At 42.8% G+C, this 18,690-nt stretch overlaps 1 protein-coding gene across 2 annotated transcripts in view; it reads right to left on the reverse strand.

Annotated features, from left to right (window-relative positions):
* Positions 1-2,975: 2,975 nt before the first annotated feature.
* LOC139546776 (rho GTPase-activating protein 15-like) overlaps positions 2,976-18,690 on the reverse strand; it is a 43,618-nt gene continuing 27,903 nt past the window's right edge. The window contains exons 11-14 of one of the 2 annotated variants that reach the window (XR_011669271.1): positions 16,724-16,858; positions 13,182-13,237; positions 9,128-9,233; positions 2,976-3,637 (exon numbers count right to left, since the gene is read on the reverse strand). Coding sequence is in view for 1 of the 2 variants with exons in the window: in XM_071355547.1 (XP_071211648.1) it covers positions 3,454-3,637; positions 9,128-9,233; positions 16,724-16,858 (425 nt within the window). In the remaining variant the exon portion in view is untranslated. The remainder of the gene's footprint in view (positions 3,638-9,127; positions 9,234-13,181; positions 13,238-16,723; positions 16,859-18,690) is intronic. The other variant, XM_071355547.1, reaches the window with a different exon arrangement.

Raw genomic sequence — 18,690 nt, forward strand, 5'->3', positions numbered from 1 at the left:
AAGTGACACAGTCATATGCTATCAATATGCTGCCATGTTCTTTTGGAGCTGGGGTTGTGTTTTAATAGGCCTGGTGGTTAGAACGTGGCATGCGTTTCACAGGGACACTGTATTGTTATGCCTCCATTTCTTCTTTTTGAAGGATTTTTTTATACTAAAGAAGGCAGACGTCCGTTGCCATGAAGCTCTTCCAAAAAGGAACAAAGGGGGGCTATTCCAAAACAGAGTGGTCGACAGTTATTAAATGAAATCACCACACATAGAGAGGCTTGGCTGGGAGAAGGAAAACAAACCGGCCACATTCCCCCTGTACTGTAGCCTACTCTGACTCACATCTTGGTTATGGAGTTGGACAGAGGGGTCCCAAGCTGAACGTAGTGTCATATGGCAGCATTGTCATTCTTCTGTAACCTCTCCCTTATTCACAGACCACTCTACAGTTAACCCTGCTCCTATTATTTATACTGCCCTATTTACATTACATATTTATGTTGCCAATTACTTTAAGCATATCCTTCCTACTCTCCGTCCAACACTTCGACAACCCCTTTTAACAAAACAAGCAAATGGATGAAACATTCCCATGCAGCAAAAACTCGGTTTCTTGGATCCAAGACCACATTCATGTTTTTTGTCAAAAGTTGTGTAGAGAGTGAAATGTGGCGCTGAAATCATTGGTGGCCTGCCGGGCTCGTTTGGTCTTCGAAAGTGTCTCTGCGTGCCAGGAGGGAGGTCACCCAAAGCTGGAACTCGTTCTGTCTTTTATTCTCCGTGGAGATTTAGTGAAACACAACCACAAAGCTAGTTTAAGTATGTCACTCTCCCATCGTTCTCCCAGTTCTCTGCCAAGGCATGAGACATCTGATTTAGAGAATAATGAAATGCAGAAAAATGGCTTTCCCATAATTAGACTTTCTCTTATCTCTGCTGAGCTCTGTAGAAAGAAATAGCACATTCCATAATGGCATAGTCTTTGCATTGGCTTTTAAAAAGTGTATAAACAGAAACTTCTGTTAGGGGGTATGAAAGCAGTTGGCTGATTTGAAACTGATGTGAATGCTGTCGTACAGTACCACACAGCTACAATTGTATCTCTGGATTATTTGTACACTCAATCCATATGGAGATATGCTGACTGAGAAACGCTTTCTGACAGTATTTACACAAATCACGTTTCTCCTCAACAAATAGAATAGTTGGTTGGTGCCCTACCAGAAGATGTAGTGATCTTGATTTAACTTGGAACATTTTGATTGGACGTGGGTTTGTCACACTAGACAGGGCTCCTGTTGCTTTAGCCTTATCTCTCTACATGCTCTTCCTCAAATAAGCTCTACAGGGAACTGATTAGTACATCCACAACGGGTCATCTACCCAGCTCTATAGTGCTGTTGAGGAGTATGAAAGCATGGCACCTTATTGCCTTTCAAACGACTCTCAACCTACTGGGAGTAAGACTAATTAATTATTTGATACAGGTTCTTTTGACATACTTTGACTTTCAAAGTGGCTTTAAAGTGGCAGCTTCAGAGTGGAAGCTCTTTGGACTGGTAGTCTATGATACTATATGCTACAGATGCTGTAAGTGGTTGGTGCTTGAGGGTGTGTCTGGACCATCCCAAATTACATAGATCCATTAGTCCTCCTGGTATAATGATATTGATTTAGGACATGTTCTAGGACATCTGTTGTCATTGGTGCAGAGTTGTCATCATACTGATATTTAGACATCGTAAAATGGATGACCACATTGACAAAAATGTATCTACACAGTCTATGGCTTTCTTGGGGTTTCTGCATCCACAATGAAGACAAACAATTTTCCTTGAGGGCAAGTCTGCAGTGTTGGCAAACCTGCGACTCCTGCTGTATCTTAAAAGACAAGAGACTCCTACGCCAGCCGAAAATACAAAAATAGCACACAGCGCAACAAAGCTTTACTCCCAGAGAGCAAATGGTCAGAGCAGACAGGGAGTGTGTTTCATGTGGTCTCTAGTCATATAAGTAGGAGCAGAGCAGCTGTGATCTGATAGTGATGGAGAACATCTTGTCTGAGTGACACTGCCCTGGCCACTAGTGACCAGCAGAGGGTGCTGATTCACCCCACCCTCCCTCTGGTCTGACGTAGAGCAATGAAGAAGTGGTGCTGCTGACCAGCTTTGGATCAGTCTGGATAAATCAAAGCAAACATATTGACAAAAAGCCTAAACAAAGTATTTTCCTAGATTAAAGCTTTTCCCCGATCTTCATCAAACATTCAGGAATTAGATTCACTCTTGAATTAAATGATCTGAAACAGGTTTGTGTATAATCTGTACTGTATGATCTGTTGTGATTCTCTTGTCATGAATCTCTCAGGTGTTTCAGATCCCTGTAACTTCTTACAGTATACAGTGCTGTACAGAAAGTGATGTGAGAATAGAATAAGGAGTTCACTGTGTACAGTACTGGACACGATGGCAACTTTAAAAGTGACACATTTAAATAGCATTACATAAGTCTAGATTAGGGAGCCTGTTTTAATTGCGGCCGTGCTTTGAGGAGCAGGGCTGTGTAATAGGAGCTGACAGACGTATGATATGAGTCCTGTGATCACTTATTAGACTACAAAGGCTGTGGCTGCTCCTCTCTGCTCTGCTCGCCCTCCCATGCATTTACACTGTGATTGACTGTTTTATTTCAGGGACAGCTCCATTAGTTATATTTCGATGAGTGGTCGTTCGTCAGAGAAAATTATTAAAAGTAATCATCTCATCCGGGTTGACTCTCTCTCTCACACACACACTGTGTGTTGCTGTGTGTGTGTGTTTCTGTGTGTAGGTAGGCTCCTCTGATCACCCAGTATTCATGCTCCATCATTGTATATGTTTGTTTAACCCCTAAAACAGACATTTGCAATTGGAGGAGGAAGGGAGACTTTTTCCAATGTGCTTGTGGTTTCATACAATGCATATGAAAAAAAACAACCTCAGTGCTCATATTCAAATGATTATTTTTAATTTCCAAGTGTGTCTGAGACAGGCTCTATGCAAATGGGCCTGTCTCAGACACACTTGAGGATGATGCTCATTCACAGACTTGAATAAAGACAGATTTGAATGCATCACACAGGCACACACAGATAACTTAACATAGTATCATTACTTTTGTCAATACTTCATTCATGATACTGTAGCTATGCAGTATAAGGCAATGGAAGAGCCAGACCACAAAATAAGCTATTTACTAGTATGCATTCACTATAGCACAATTCAGAAATCACAGTTTGGGTCCTGGGTTCAAGAAGTGTAACTAACGATATAGTAAAATATAAATGCTATTAAAACTTTAAGATAAGGTGTAAATCCTCACTATTAATAATATATTACAGTAATACTAGCTCCAAGCTTTAGGCACAACAGGTCCTCTTGTCTGTTCATGAATCCATCCATTGCTGTAGATAAAATGTCCTTATCACTTCTTCTCCAGGCCGAAGATCTCTGGGCTCTCAATGAGGATGAACTCCACTATCTGGTTCTGATAGACCATGTTGACCGCCATGTTCCCACAGTCCAGCTCAGGCCACATGAGTGTCGGGCCAAACACGATGCTGATGCCTTGTGTCGACATCAGGTTTTTCCGTGAACACGTCAGAATCCTGCAGAGAGATAATGGTTAAATTATCTGTGAAAATAAGAGAGAGCTTGGATTTAGATGGTTGAGATTGAAACAATGGGATATTAACGCATGAGTCACGAAACAAGGTTTTTCCAGTCAACATCAATGATCATCACAAAAACAGACATCTCATTGCCACCGGAAAATGGTGGATCATTTCTGCACACATTCAGTAGATTTGTTAGCAAGGCTGATTTTTACCCTTGAGTGGCCCCTGTTGAGAACATCTCTTATTTCAGTATTGGTAACTCTGTATATCATTTGTGCAACCAGCTTTGTGTACTCAAAGATCCAGGTTCAGCCACAACTAAACCTCTCACTTCATGCCACACATTCAGCACTGTCAGTCAACTGCGGAACATCTATTGACTCTAATGTATCTGAATAGGGATAGTTACAAAATAAATCTGGATGGAGTTTCAGTGTAGAGGGGGACTGGATAAAGCGGGGGCAGGAAATTAAGAAGCACATGCAACTCTTGTACATTACATACATGCTGTACGATTCTATGCCGCAATGAGGAAACTGTAGATGATATTCTCTCCTGTACGATCTGCATTTGTTTCACTGTACAGATTGCCTCGCCTTCTTCCTTGGCCATAATCCATTAGATATATATTTCATTATCTTGACATGAGCAGTATGCTATGCAGGGTGTATATAAGGACTCAGTGGTTGTACTTTCTGGAGAAAGCACAGAGAACGTGATACAGGGAGGCTTTTTGAGAAGTATTCTTCCTGAGCTGAGGCTTGGCTGTGGGACAAAGACCCAGGCAGGCCCAGGCAGGGGGACCCACTCCGCTCCAGTCTCTACTCCCTCTGTGGAGGAGGCTGCCGCCCACAGGCCTCTGGGCCCATTATGGAGTGAGGCCTGGAACGGGATGGAAGGGCTGTGGCGTGGGGCGCATCTCCAAGCTGTCAGTGGGATCTTGATGGAGCGTTCTGAGGTGGGATGGGGTCCCTCCGTGCCCAAAACGGATCCACACAGGGCCTCTCAGCAGATAATTGCATCCAAAAGGTATTGTCAGGGTGCCAGGCTTAGGCACTGCAGCGCTGCGGCGTCTGAAGCTGGTCTTTTGGAAAGCCCTAAGTGATGTTATCTATGGCTTACATGTCATAAAACAAAAAGCAAAATAAAACAACAGTCTGCATATTTTTTCCATTGCCTAAATGTAGTGCACATGTATAGTAAGAAAACACACACTAGAAAAGTTCAATTTTATTTCTTTACCTTTTTCCCCAAAGTATGGAGCTAGTATTCTTTGTGACAAGTACTATAATAGTTAAGTTAACATAACATCTAGCTGATGTAAAGGCAGGTATGCAAGAGCTCAATCAGGATAGACATCTAAGATGGACTGACATTCACATTAGGGATAGTCTGTCTAAACGGTTGATTTCAGTGCTACAGTATATGTCAATAAAACACGTGTCTGGAAAGGTCACGATCAGGCTGTATCTCTCACCAATGGAAATATGCCTCTAAATGGTTAATCATGTGGGATGGTCAACATCTTGCTCTGCCACATGTCATTATAATATCGACCCGGCGTGTTCATGCCATGCATATTTCTCAAGCTCATTACTAAGAGAAAGGCATGATGATGATCCAACCTGACATAATCATTATGAATAATTATCCTCATCTCACTTTAAGCCAAAAAATTATATTTTCCATAAAATATGCTATCATGCTACGGTGACAGAGCGAATCTGTATCAATGTACTGTGGTAATTTATGTATAGTAATAATGCAATAGTGCTAGCTTTAGCAATACCATAGTAGCTAGTACTGAACAGTGTCTCCCTGTGCCATAATGCTAGTAAGGCACAGAACACTGATGTCTTGGAAGGAACTATATTGTGAAAAGAGTGCCATAATTGATTCCAGACGAGAGCACTTACGTTCACAGGTGGGAGTGTAATTGCAGGAAGTGAAATTCACTGCCACCTATTTATCGGTGCTAGCAAAGCAGAATTAGAGATTTACTGTCACCGCATGCAATGCATGTGCTGTAAGATTCTGGTCAAATATATATTTCAGGGGATGACTGGGAAAAACAAAGTTTACTGAACGCACGTACTTGAGGTGGACAATATGATGTGCAAGTGCTTTTTATTTTATTTTTGACTTTCTAAATACAGTTGTATTCACCTGATGAATAGAGTTTCTATCCATGCATTTGCCATTACTGTAGGTCTGTGTCTTTGCATGCATGTATGTCCATGTGACTAAGTGTTTTGGAGTGTGTCTTGGAGTGAAACCTGATTAAAATGTGTACACGCTATAATTTCCTATTTATGTCTGCAATTAACCTCAGCCCTGTGCCTGTGTACAGTACATCACTGTTCTCTGCCTGTCTGACCATCAGCGTTTTAACTTAATTAGAACACTGCGATGATCTAAGGGTCTGGATTACCATGCCTAATGGTTCACTAATGATCTCAAATAAGGCGACTCAATTATTAAAGTAATTCCACTGTATATTATTATTATTCATTATTAAAGTAATTCCACTGTATATTCACAGAAGGAATACATCACCTTACTAAGTTCTCAGGATCATTCTGCCTCGGCACAACGGAGACTGGTATAACTTACTGTAGACTAGCTATTCCTCATCTCCTCTTCCTCTGACTACAACGGCTACAACCTCTAACACTAGCTAAACTTACAGGAAACAAAATCACACTTCAAATACTTCACACCCAAACTTGCAAGTAATGACTAGTCACCAACACCCTGGCACAGTGTTTCTAAAAGGCCATGGTGGCATACACAGCTCATATCAGCAATGTCCATCCTACCCTACCCAGAGAGCTGACCAGAGGGGACTCGTGATTTGATCTGACGAATTATTGATGTCTCCTACATGAGCTGACGTGCACGGCCCAAGATGCCAATGGTAATTAATTAGCATCTAGTTTCTCCAGGCGGGGCATGACAGAAAATGAGAGCTGGACCATGATGGGGTCCCCTCCTTCTTCTCCTCCTCCTCCCCTCCTTCCCTCCTCCTCGCCTGGAAGGCTCCTCCTAATTGGGTCAGGATCACTGACTCCTTCAGGATCATGGGACAGATAATAAATTGAGGTGGGGATGGGAAGAGAGAGAGAGGAAGGGGCAGGGAGCCGGAGGAGGTGGGGTGAGGAGGAGAGGGGATGGGGGGGTGGTCTAAAGCTCGAAGGTTGAAACTATAAGTGTCAGTCTCGTAAAGTGAACAGACAGCGCCCCATTTGATCTGAACTAAAAATACCCCATGGGACCAAACATTTGAGTTGAAGTGTTGAAAAGTTTCCAAGCAGCGAGCATCTTCATGGTGCACTATGGTTAAACAACACTGCATTGGATCATGGCAGTTGAGAGCCAATCATAAGAGCTGTCCTAGACAGACCTATGTCATCCATTCTGGTTCAGCAGCACCCATTGATTTAGATTCCTCTCCTAGCCTCGGCTGTGGCTACCTATCACACCTATAGAGGTTTGTTTTCCACTCTGTAGTAAGGTCAGCGGGAATTGAAAGCCCATGGATTTTTTTAAAGCCCTTGTGGTAAATGGTACCATGAACAGCAGTGACAAAAACACTTACAAAAGTGAAGGTACACTTCAGAGAATCTGGTTTCCTTGACCACATCACCACAATGCAAGTACACAGCTCGATATTGAAGCCAGACCCTATGGATTGGGGGGAAAAGGAACACTGGTTCCACAAAGGCAGAGAATGAAGCCACAACAAAGCAGTCAGAAAACTTCATAGACTCCTACATTACTGAAGGCACAGCCAACCCAGCCAGGACCGAAATAAAACCGCCCAGTGAAGCCTGGGATCATAAACCACTCTTCCTTCTGGAATAGAAGTTGTATAATACGGGAGGCAGGGACACACATTCACACACTCTGTAATCTCATTTGATATCCTCGATAAGGCAACATGCACCACTGATAAGCGTTTGTCAGCGTAAACTTCGTACTCTCATCCTTTACCTCTAATTGTCTTTATAAGATTTTCTCAGTGTTCCCCCTCTTTTTGCTCTCTGGCAATCTCAGAGAATGTTTTATACACTGGTCCTGTGCGCCCTCCAATGCTGCTATGTTCTTCTCTTTGGGGGAAAAAAGGCAAATAATAAATGTAAAAAATCACACATGATCCCAATTTACTGTGGTCTGGTGTGAAATTTAGATTAGGCAAACGCATCTAGCCTATGAGAAATAAGGAGTGGAACTGGAAGTGAACGCGGTATGGAGCGAGACAGAGAGCGAGAAAGAGGGAGAGAGAAATAAGTGAATTAAAGCTAAACCACATCAATAGGTAAGGGTGTGGTAGCCAAAGTCCTGGATCTGGTCCCTAGAGGCCCGTTCTCCTGCCATTCTGTCACATGAGACGTTCTGGCTTGATTATTTGCATGGTGAGAGGGCAGGGAGAAGTCATTTTGTGGTGGGGGCAGACTTGGAGGCACTGCCTGGGATTTACTCTGTCCCCACAATCCCCTCGTAATGAAACCGTGTGAGCAAAACAATGTGTCAGTAACATTACTTCACTCAATCCATTGATAGTTTTTATGAGGATATTATTCAACATACTCTATTATGCAAAGCTGCATAAAGGAGCTGCAAAGAAGAGCTGAGAAGGACTGAGAAATAGGATAGAAATGCCGCTGAAACCATTCCTTGAACTAGGTGTGTCATTGCTGAAAGAGAGAGAGAGGGAACGAGAGGTAGAGATAGGAAGATAGAGAGAAAGGAGAGCAAAAGAAAGAGCCAGAGGAGGGAGACAGAAATAGAGAGAGAAAGAAAGAGAGAGATAAAGAGATGGAGATGTTTTGGGGTTATCTCTGCAGGCAATTCTGCATGGGGATATGAATGGGGGATTTGGACTTATTGAGGGACCTGGCATTCGAAAGCAAACAGACAAACACACACGTCCTCTGCTGTAGCCAAGGGGTATGTTCCAGTTAGGGAGGGGCTCATCAATCTAAAATGAGTCATTTGGCCTCCTGTGTGGGGTGGTAAATATGGAGAAGGGTAAGATGGGATAGAACACCTCTCCTGGGACATGGGTTTAGCCATATGGCCCCTTTAGCCTGGCCAGGACAGTCAGAGTGGACCGGGGCCAGGCAACTTGCACACGCAGGCAGCACTGAGGTCATTTCCCCCTGTCCTGCACACATGGGCCCGGGATGCCACGGTCGGGTGGGGGAAGGGGGATAGGAGGGTCATATGTAACTTTCTACAGAGCTTGATGTTTTAGTGTGACCTCTCCGTCACCCTTTACAGTACGTTTGACCCTCTGTTGTCACTCTACTTTTTAAAAACACTGGGCTAATAGAAAAAATACTATTTATGAGTTAGTAGTACTACTACTGTAGTACTGTAGCATTCGCCTACCGCATTCTACAATGCATCTGAATTCTGGACATTGAATACAACATGTTCTGGCTGTGCTCCAATGACATTAACAGGCTGTGAACTTACGTCTGCAGGTGTCTGAAGAGTACTCTCATGGTGTCCTGGTTGGGTTTAGGGAGCTGAAGTACTAGCTTCTTTATCGCCTGCACCTTCTGCTTGCCAGCCTTCGTCTCTGTTCAGAAGGAAGATTTGGAGGAATATCGTTATGTGGCAACACTATAAAGATTGATTATCCAAATGTAGATGTTTGTCTGATTATTCACATTCAATTCAAGAGTATGTGAGACTTTACTTTGTTTTTTTAATGGATGATCATTATTGTTATTACTGGAAACCATTAGAGCCTTTCTGTTACTTTAACACAACACTTGGCTGACCAATTAGCCATCCCAAGGGAACGTCCTAGTCTCCAATGGGGAGTCAGATGGGCCCTTACCCATAATGACTTATATAGATGGCAAACTGTTTGGCAACAATGTGTCTGACCTATGACCCTTAGAAATGGTTAGCATACATCATGTTGTGCTAGCTGATGGGTAACACTCTTAAGACCGGACCTCCTCTCCCGATACACATGCCTGCAGTACACTGTTCTGTAATAGGTAAGAGGAATACACCAATGAAATCTCTCAAACAATGTGCATGTCTTTCAATGAGACTTTATTTGATTGTAATCAAACCAAATAGAAACCTAACACTATGGTCAGATGAGTTAGATAATCCCAGGGAGAAAATCCTCGATGATTTAGTCCTCATAGGGGCCAGGCCAGGCGGGGACGTCAATACAACCAGTCCAGGGATCAAGCTCCTTTTCCACCCCGAATTCCACCCCAAAACAACTTTGCGTGTTATTAATCTGAACAGATGTTTGCTTTCTGTATTGCTACTCCATTTAGGAAGAGTTGGGTAAACACGTGTGAATGTGTGTGTTTATGTTGATGTATTTGCTGAAGAGGGAGAGAGTGAAAAGTACTTGTAAAATAGTTTTTGTATTAAAACAAGACAAATCCAGTCCTCAATCCCTGATAAATATGACAAGAAACTGCAACACATCTATAGTCCAAAAACTGTCCCATCCACTGTGGCAATACAACCATGCAACACCACCCATCCATCTGTTGAAACCTGCTATCTGTTTTTTTATATCGACATCCTGCAAAGAGGTGACAATAACCTCATGCTTGCTCTACCCTCCCTGTACTCACTGCTCAGCATCCTTCTCTGACCTCCAAAGGAACCCACAGGTTAGGTTAACACTAATGGCCTAATGGAGTCTACTCAGCTCTGCTTGTTCTCATTACCCCAGGTTGTTAGCAGACAGAGCCGCAGAGCGAGGCGAGGACAATGTTTGGCCCCCTGTCTGTCGTACCGTGGAGGCTCCCCTTGAGCACGGCCAGAGCAGATGTCTGCGTGTACACCGAGCTGGCACAGGCACAGGTGGCAGATGCCCACGTCGGGTGCCAACCCTGCCAGTTGGGCACAGATGGACAAACCCGTTCTGGGAGAGAGAGTAGGGCCCCTGACCTTCTGCTCTAGGTGAGCCTAGCCTGAGCTATGCTCTGCGCCGGCCCGGCAGGATGGAATGTGTGGCAGCTTTCCCTGCCTGGCGGACAGGCTGTCACTCTGAACAGAGTTTTCCTGTTTAGTTTTTGTCCTCAATATTAACTATGACTGGAAGTTATCACTGAGATTATCTGAATTGACTAGAGATGACCCACTCTGACATAGATCAGGCGATATATCTGTTAAGTACAATGCAGAACTGTTTATAAGAGGCACCTTCTGCTACACAACTAATCAATAGTAGGCCTCACCCTGAAATATTTAATCTAGTCTACATTACTGGCACAAAGGACATTTTTATTTATTTTTATTTCACCTTTATTTAACCAGGTAGGCTAGTTGAGAACAAGTTCTCATTTGCAACTGCGACCTGGCCAAGATAAAGCATAGCTTTATTCATAATCATGAATCATAAAGCATGATTCATTCATTACTTTGCCGTTGGTGGCTGACATATTGGAGATGCCCCTCAGCTCACCATTGTGGACAGATGGCGAGGACAGTGTCATTAATTTAAAGCAGGCTGAAAATGCCCTGTTAGGATTATAGCATCTACATTTGCTGATTCACTCCAATGTACCACACACTGAAACATACAACCTGACCCAAAAGTCACACAGGGTCATATAATATGGCATTGGATGAGCAATGGAGCCAGATGAATACGGGTAATACTGCTCTTCACACAAGTACTCTAAACCAGAAGATCATTTTCAGCCTTCTTATAAATGAAGTTGTGATTATTTAATTGACTGAGCTGACTTTTGGCAACCATAGCAAGCATAGAACATTAAGTGTGGTACCATTTCCTGGAAGATCCCATTTCCTTTTTTTGCAAATCCAATATTGTTATGAATCTGGCATGGACAGGAGTAAAGCCTCTCAATGATGGGAAACATCTCAAGGGATAGAGCGTACCCCACAGAAGACTAAACGAACATTAGTCATGTCAACTTTAGTCCCCGGCTGCAGCATTAGGCAGCTTTTGGGCACCTAGAGGGGATTGAGTGATTTATGAGCTGCTATGACAACAGACCATTACAACTCCCCATCCAGGTCTCTATACAACAACACAAACAAACACGGCTGTGCCAATGAAAATCAATACTGTGTATGGGGTGTAACCCATGGAATAGTCCTTTGATCCCAAACAAATATTTAAGAATTGCTGATCTGTATAGATTGGAACAAGAAGGTAAATGCCAAACAAATGCATACAGGTTTTGAAACCTGTAAGTCTGTAAGCCTACAAGCATTTCGCTGCACCTTTTATACCTGCTGTAAACTGTGTACGTGACAAATAACATTTGATTTGTTTTGTTTTGAGGTAACAATTTGGGACAATACGATTTATGAAATTGTAGACATTTTTTGCATTTGTGCAAAGTTACTTTCCTAGTTATTAAACATTCGCAATGTAAATCTTAAAACCCAATGTTAGTAAATTGAGAATGTCAATAGCTGTATATTCATAGAGATTTCAGTGAGAACCAATTACTGTACAATAGCCTCAAGTTTTTCTTCTCTTTTTGATTTCTGATAAGTGTTTCAATCGGTGACACAGTGACTAGATACACATTCAGCATCTAAACCTCTGTGTATATAATCCCATTATAAACGGGGAAATGTATTTTGTTTCAGGAAATCTAGCTGTACAACCTCATCTCCAGGCTTAGTGTACTGCATGGCTCACTAAAGCCCCGTCAAGGCAAATATTAGCAGAAAGCAAATAATCCTGCAGGTTGTGATTAAGATTTTAAATGGATCCCAATTGTGTGCTTTTGGTTAATGAATAACAAAGTCTTGGAGGATGGTGTCTGTAATTTATTAAACATGAAAAGCTCCTTGATGAAATATAGAAACTAGATATTTTTGCATTTCAAACGATTTGCATGGCCAGCTTACTTCGCATGCAAATTTGTTTTAGAGCGTTATAAAAAGAAATGAACTAATAAGTACCATTGAATGCCCCCGTTTCATGAAAAGGTAGTATCTTCAAGTATCTTGATCAAAGGTAAAACTTAATTATGAGGAATTATTATTCTCAAACTGAAACGTTACCTACCAACTTAAGAAGTCTCAGCACAGTAGCACAGAAGTGCAGAATTTCTAAATCGTTTTTTCTAATTTGTTCAATCTTTAATTGCATATTCATGAGAGTGCTTTGCACCACATTCCCCGTTACAGAAAATACACAAACATAATTAATACTCATTATGAACACAGGTCGTAAGTTAATAATCCATCTGTGATTATGATGAGTGCTCTGTATGCTCTCAATAAGTCAGAAATAGAAACCAAACAATGTCAAACTAATAAAAACAACTCCTTTGTATGCTACAGGACTTGTAGGGCTCTGGGCTCTCTGCCTTTCTGTGATGTGCGCTTTGTATTTGAGGTAGACTATAGAATGCTATTCTTTCCTACTGTAATGGTGATTATCAACTACGCCAGATCATAAATACGTGCAATTATTCATATGTAAATTACGTGTCTCTTTGAAGCTTGAGAAGTGGTGTGTAACCCAAGATGACCTGGAGATAGCGCTGGACTTTACCATTTTCCAAGAAAATATGCATCTGATGAGCTGGCCCAATTGTAGTCTGGCCCTTCCTGTAGAATGTAGGATATCACCATTATAACCACAAATGCATTTCAAACAGATACCAAACACTATAGAGAAATGTGATTCTCTCTTACGTTTGTCATGTTCAGGCATTTTGTCTTCCCTAATCTACAGTATTATCATAAATACTGAACCCACATTGGTAAAGTTATTGCTTAAGTGGGTGAATCAACCAACCCCAACTGAGACACAATAGATTCCCTCGATTCTCTCTGCAGTAATGTTTTTCTGCTGTGTTTCTGTTTCTGTGTCAGTATGGTGAATAAATAAGAGCCATGTATAAAACTGTGCTAGCTAGTTAATGAAGAGAAAGTCCCTGGCTTGGTGGAGATGCGGAGGGAGCAGTATTTAGACTTCTCTCCTCGTCTGTGTGGCCCAGTTACTAACTCACATGACTCCATTTCCATGGTTACTGAGGGCATAGACAAGGACCAAACAACTTGGGAAAATATGCATCTTTTTCTAATTAGCATTTTTGAATTAACAGCAGAATAATTTTTAGGATGCCAGCCAATCTGAAGTTCTGGGAGCCAAACATTTTAAGAAAATCACTTATGTTAAGAGAGTTGAAATCTTTGTAAATATCAACAATTAAACACACACATGCATGCATACAGATAGCATCCACTGAGCCATGAACATATAACATCTTAGTTCTTGTAACCAGTGTAAAAATGTCTCAACCCAAGACTCCGCTCCTCCCCCGAAACATTTACACTTTTACGGCAACACTTTCAATGCCGCCACCATCCTCTACAAAACTATAGAAGCAGTGCTCTAACAAGATCAAACTCAATTCATCAGTGTTTGCATTGATTTGCTTGCGAAACAAAAAGGAGTGTTTGTCTGCGAGACAGGTGGCTGGAGATTCCAGATACCCCTCTCTGATACTGAGGCCCACATGAATAATAGAACGTGGTAAGTTGGTGCCAGGATCACGGCCTGCAAACACAGCTGCTCCTCTCAGCCTTCCAAGAATGAACAGCTCACTTGGAAGGGAGACAGGGAGACAAGGCCTGCATGGACACCACCTGAGGACCTCAGACTGAACAACTAATCAAACCTACGGGGCTGAGAGGGAGGGAGGGGAGGGAAGGGGGCATCTGTTCATACAAAAGTAGAGAGAAAACAAATGAAACAGGAGACCAGAGAAAGAAAGAAAGAAAGGGAGGTGTAGGACTGAAGATATGATAAGTGTTTGCATTGTGTTTAGGATATTTAGGAGATAACAATATCATGTCTCCATTATCCGTGGCTGAGAAAATCCTTTCATATGATGTGAATGGACTGGACTACATCCAATGCTACACTAACCATCATGTTGTAGTACTTTGTAAGTCTCTTTGTCCAATGGGACCCAAGCGCTTGGCCCATGATTCCGGTAACGACACTGCCCATTCGTAACAACACATGCACACTGCCCATGGTTCCAGTAAGCTGCAACACTGTTGGCTCTTGGAACGGTGGTTTCAATTAGAGACCTGGTGATCAGCTCACCTCCCGTCCACACAAGCCACGGACCCATAGGAACTCCCCGTAATGCAACCCCATTACAGGGCCAGCCAGCATGGGCAACACGACTCTAATGATGACGACCCATCATCTCCATCACCAGGAGACTCTCTCCCTGTCTCAAGGTCCTAAATAGGGCATGAAGTCAAACAACTGTTTACTAATAATGTGTTGGCTGCAGATTAGGCCTTGCTCTCATGTTCTGGACAGTTCAACCAGCTCATTATCTTGAACTAGGACGTCTTAAATGACGTGGGGCAGGTGATTGCCATGTGCTGATGCTAAATCTTCAGTCTTTTTTCAGTATCTTTGCAATGTAAATTAATGGTGTACGTCACCATATGGTCACTAATGCATCTATTTAGCTGCACAACTACATTCACTGGCGAATCTGTAGTGACTCCACCCCTGGCCGTTTCATCTCTACAGCGGAGCATGGCGTACCAGGTTATCCTAATTACACCTCCTGCTATGAAGGGCTTCCTACACTGCTAATTAGTTGTCTAAACGCTGTCTGAGACTCATCAGCCGTGCACATACTTATCTGATTAACTGGATGTAACCACCTTGAGCGCCAGAGGGGATTCTGGCCTACATTCTGGAGCATGTAAATATTTATTGCCAAATTATAGCACCACCTTGGGATTGTTTTCGCAATCTGTTTCCGGGGGCTTCGAGGGTCTCAGAGAGAATATTTGGGTATGGGATGGGACAGCATTGACAACAGCAGGCACTTTTGTACAAATGACACATATAGAACAAATTAAAAAAAAATAAGGGGTAGAAGAAAAAGCATTATTCAATATAATTTCCTTACGGTTCATCCATGGAGCTCCGGAGAGAGCTGATGGCCCCTGTATTCCAACCCTGAGGTGGGGTTACAGGGCCCAGGTAGCATTTCAACACAAGTGCACAACCTTTAACAGTATTGTTTACACATGGTTAACACTGGCGTCAGTAGGACGGCAGCTAGGGTGGGAGCCGGAACAATGGCATGATGGGGGTTAATTGAGTCGTGGATTGGGGGCGTGTGTGTGGTGGGGTGTGTGTGTGTGTGTGTGTGGTGAAGTAGAGTGGAAGTATGTCGACACATGACTCAGTGTCAGATCTGATCTTGTGTTAGCTTCTGTCTGGACTGCCAGCCCTGGCTGCCGTGACCTTTGACCGGTGGAATTCCCCCCACTAACCACCAGGGGATGTCAGGGGTGAGAGAGAGGTGACCCACCTCACAGTTCTACAGCGACCTCTTTTGACTGGACAGATCGAGAGAGGCAGAGAACTCTGCTACCTTTTTGAGACCACCTGGTGTAAGTGGAGTCAATGATACAGTACATTGTACATGAGGCACAGAAAGAAATCCTGTACATACTGTGTAGATCTATCTGAATGTTTGAAGAGTTTATTCACCGCCTCCAAATGCAACCTAAAGTTCTAACTCTGAGGTTGTTCTCCTCTGGGCCCATACATACTGTATGTGCCAAGTGACCATGTGGAAAGATGGCTATTGATTTCACCCCTGTTGCTTAGCAGAGAGTGGAGTATCAATTTAGCATACTGTACCACGGCTCAATCCTCAGTGGTCTTTCTCTCTCTCAGCCTCTCTGAATGAAAAATCGTTTAGTGTTTAAGTGAGCTGCCTTGAGGACAACGTTTCTAGAGGCAAATAAAAGCGCATGGAGTACAGTATAAACAGGATTAATGCTAACACACCACAGGGCCTGATGCATGTGTTACTATGTAAAACCCAGGCAAGCCTGCCTATTTCACTGGTAGAATAGCAACCGTTACACAGTTCTGACACAAACCATTATTAATCTGGATCTGGAGAATTTCATTGCATTCCATATTTTCAGTCTTCTTGACCTCAAAATGAAAGTGACTGAAATCTGACTGCAAGCGCAAGCTTTGCGAATATGCTTGAATATGCTGACAACAACAAAAACTCTAGGCTGTATACTCACTGATGGCCTCCACAAACAGCTCAAATAATGTGAAGGGAAACAGGGGCTCTGGCAGCTCCCGGAAAAACATCTTGAGTGCCCCGGTGACGACGTGGATGTCCTCCCATTGGCTGTCGTCCAGGTTAAACTCCTCCTCTGGGACAACACCAGGAAGAGAGGGGGTAAGAGAGAGGGGGGGGGGGAGAGGGGGAGAGAGGTGGGAGTGGGAGACAGAGAAAGAGAGAAAGAGAAGGAACAGGAGCAGCGAGAGAGAAAAAGAGAAAGAGGGAGTGAGAGAGAAAAAAGAACAGGAGAGGGAATAGAGAGGGAACAACAAAGCTTTAATTGGGAGAATTTGCAAAGGCTAATTACTATGCTAATGTTTACCTGCTAACAGCAGAGCTCACTAACAGGCTCCCAGCTACCCAGAGGTCTGATGAAGCCACATGTGTTGGATTGGGTTTCTGTTCTATACTGACATATACCCTCTGTTGAAATCAGTTAGTTCTGATAGGGCTGAGAATAGAGAAAACCCCTGGTAGTGACAGAGACAGGCCATCAGGTGACGAAGTGATTCAGAGGCACCAGGCTCAATATGCCACAGGAGGGGTGCAGGATGATCCAAAGCCAAGATGACAGGCCTGGAGGTCTGAAGACAGTGGAATGGTACAGCACAAAGTCACATTATGCTGTATGTTGAAACTGGAAATAAGCAATCGTTCGTTTCAGACAACCCTGTTACATGATAATAGGAATATAGTGCCATAGGAACTTCTGAATCATTTTCATAGAGATAATTATCTTAGAGCGATTTTATCCATGCTTTGAAATTAGAGTAATGTAATTGGCATGTCAAGATGATCTTAGATCTTCCCTTCCATCCTTGGCCAACCAAAAACAAAGGCAATGTGTTGGAGAGCCAGAGTCATAGAAAATTACATAAAGTGAGTGGGTATTTCTTATTTTTTTCTGCACAGTTTTAGGTACTCCCTAGAAAAAAGTCCAGACTTTCAATTAGCCAGCCTCTCTAGTGTGTGCACTTGACACATCTGAGCTGATTGCTAATCAGCCCATGGTTTCCTTGTTTGTACTGAATCCTGGTACAAAAACCCACTCAGGGAAACTGAACCTGCTGCGTTCTATGGTCCTGAAGGACATAGTAGCCTACTACATGGTCAATGTTTTCAACCCACTCTCACTTGAGATTGTACTGTACTGGCTCTATATAACTATGGGGGTTGGGAGCACATTCAGGATAAATGGAATGTGTGGGACAGAATGTAGGCACATGGTGTCATTGTGTCAGAATGCTTGGAATGTGCAAAATGTTGATGATGTCACTCTCCCCTCAATGTCCCGCATCACAAACCACTTCTTTAATCTCTAGGACTGCAGGGCACAGTAACAAATAATGGTGTATCTAAATAACAAGAAGGTTGCTAGCTACCTCAAGACAGAGAAATACGTTCCAGAGTGATAAATTAGGCTAAAGGTCAACCAGTCTATTCTTTATTCTCAGAGCCTGGACAACAACAAACGTTCTCTTGTTGGTTTGCTGGAGAAATGCCCCAGGAGTCCCTTACAGGAAACATTGGATAATTCAGATGGAGTATGTAGACGTGTTTCACTGGAGGCCCAGATCTGACTTGAATTCTCATGAGGGATGCTTTATCCTTCCTTTAACTCTGAAAGATCCCATTCTTCAGGTATTCGTCAATCATTTTTTACTTGCCAAAGAATGCCTTGTGATCCGTTACTCATTCACCATCAATAGGTCTCTACAGTTACTCATAATTAAGCTGTAAAGTAGAGTTACTCAGTAATTACCCAGAATCATCCATGATTATTGAAGATGGCGCCGGAGAGGATGGCTGCTGTTTTATTTGCTCTTAACCAACCGTGCTATTTTGTTCGTTTTTTCATATTGTTTGTAACTTATTTTGTACATAATGTTGCTGCTACCGTCTCTTATGACCGAAAATAGCTTC

The sequence above is a fragment of the Salvelinus alpinus genome, chromosome 20 (genome assembly GCF_045679555.1).
Source record: "Salvelinus alpinus chromosome 20, SLU_Salpinus.1, whole genome shotgun sequence".
NCBI lineage: Eukaryota > Metazoa > Chordata > Actinopteri > Salmoniformes > Salmonidae > Salvelinus > Salvelinus alpinus.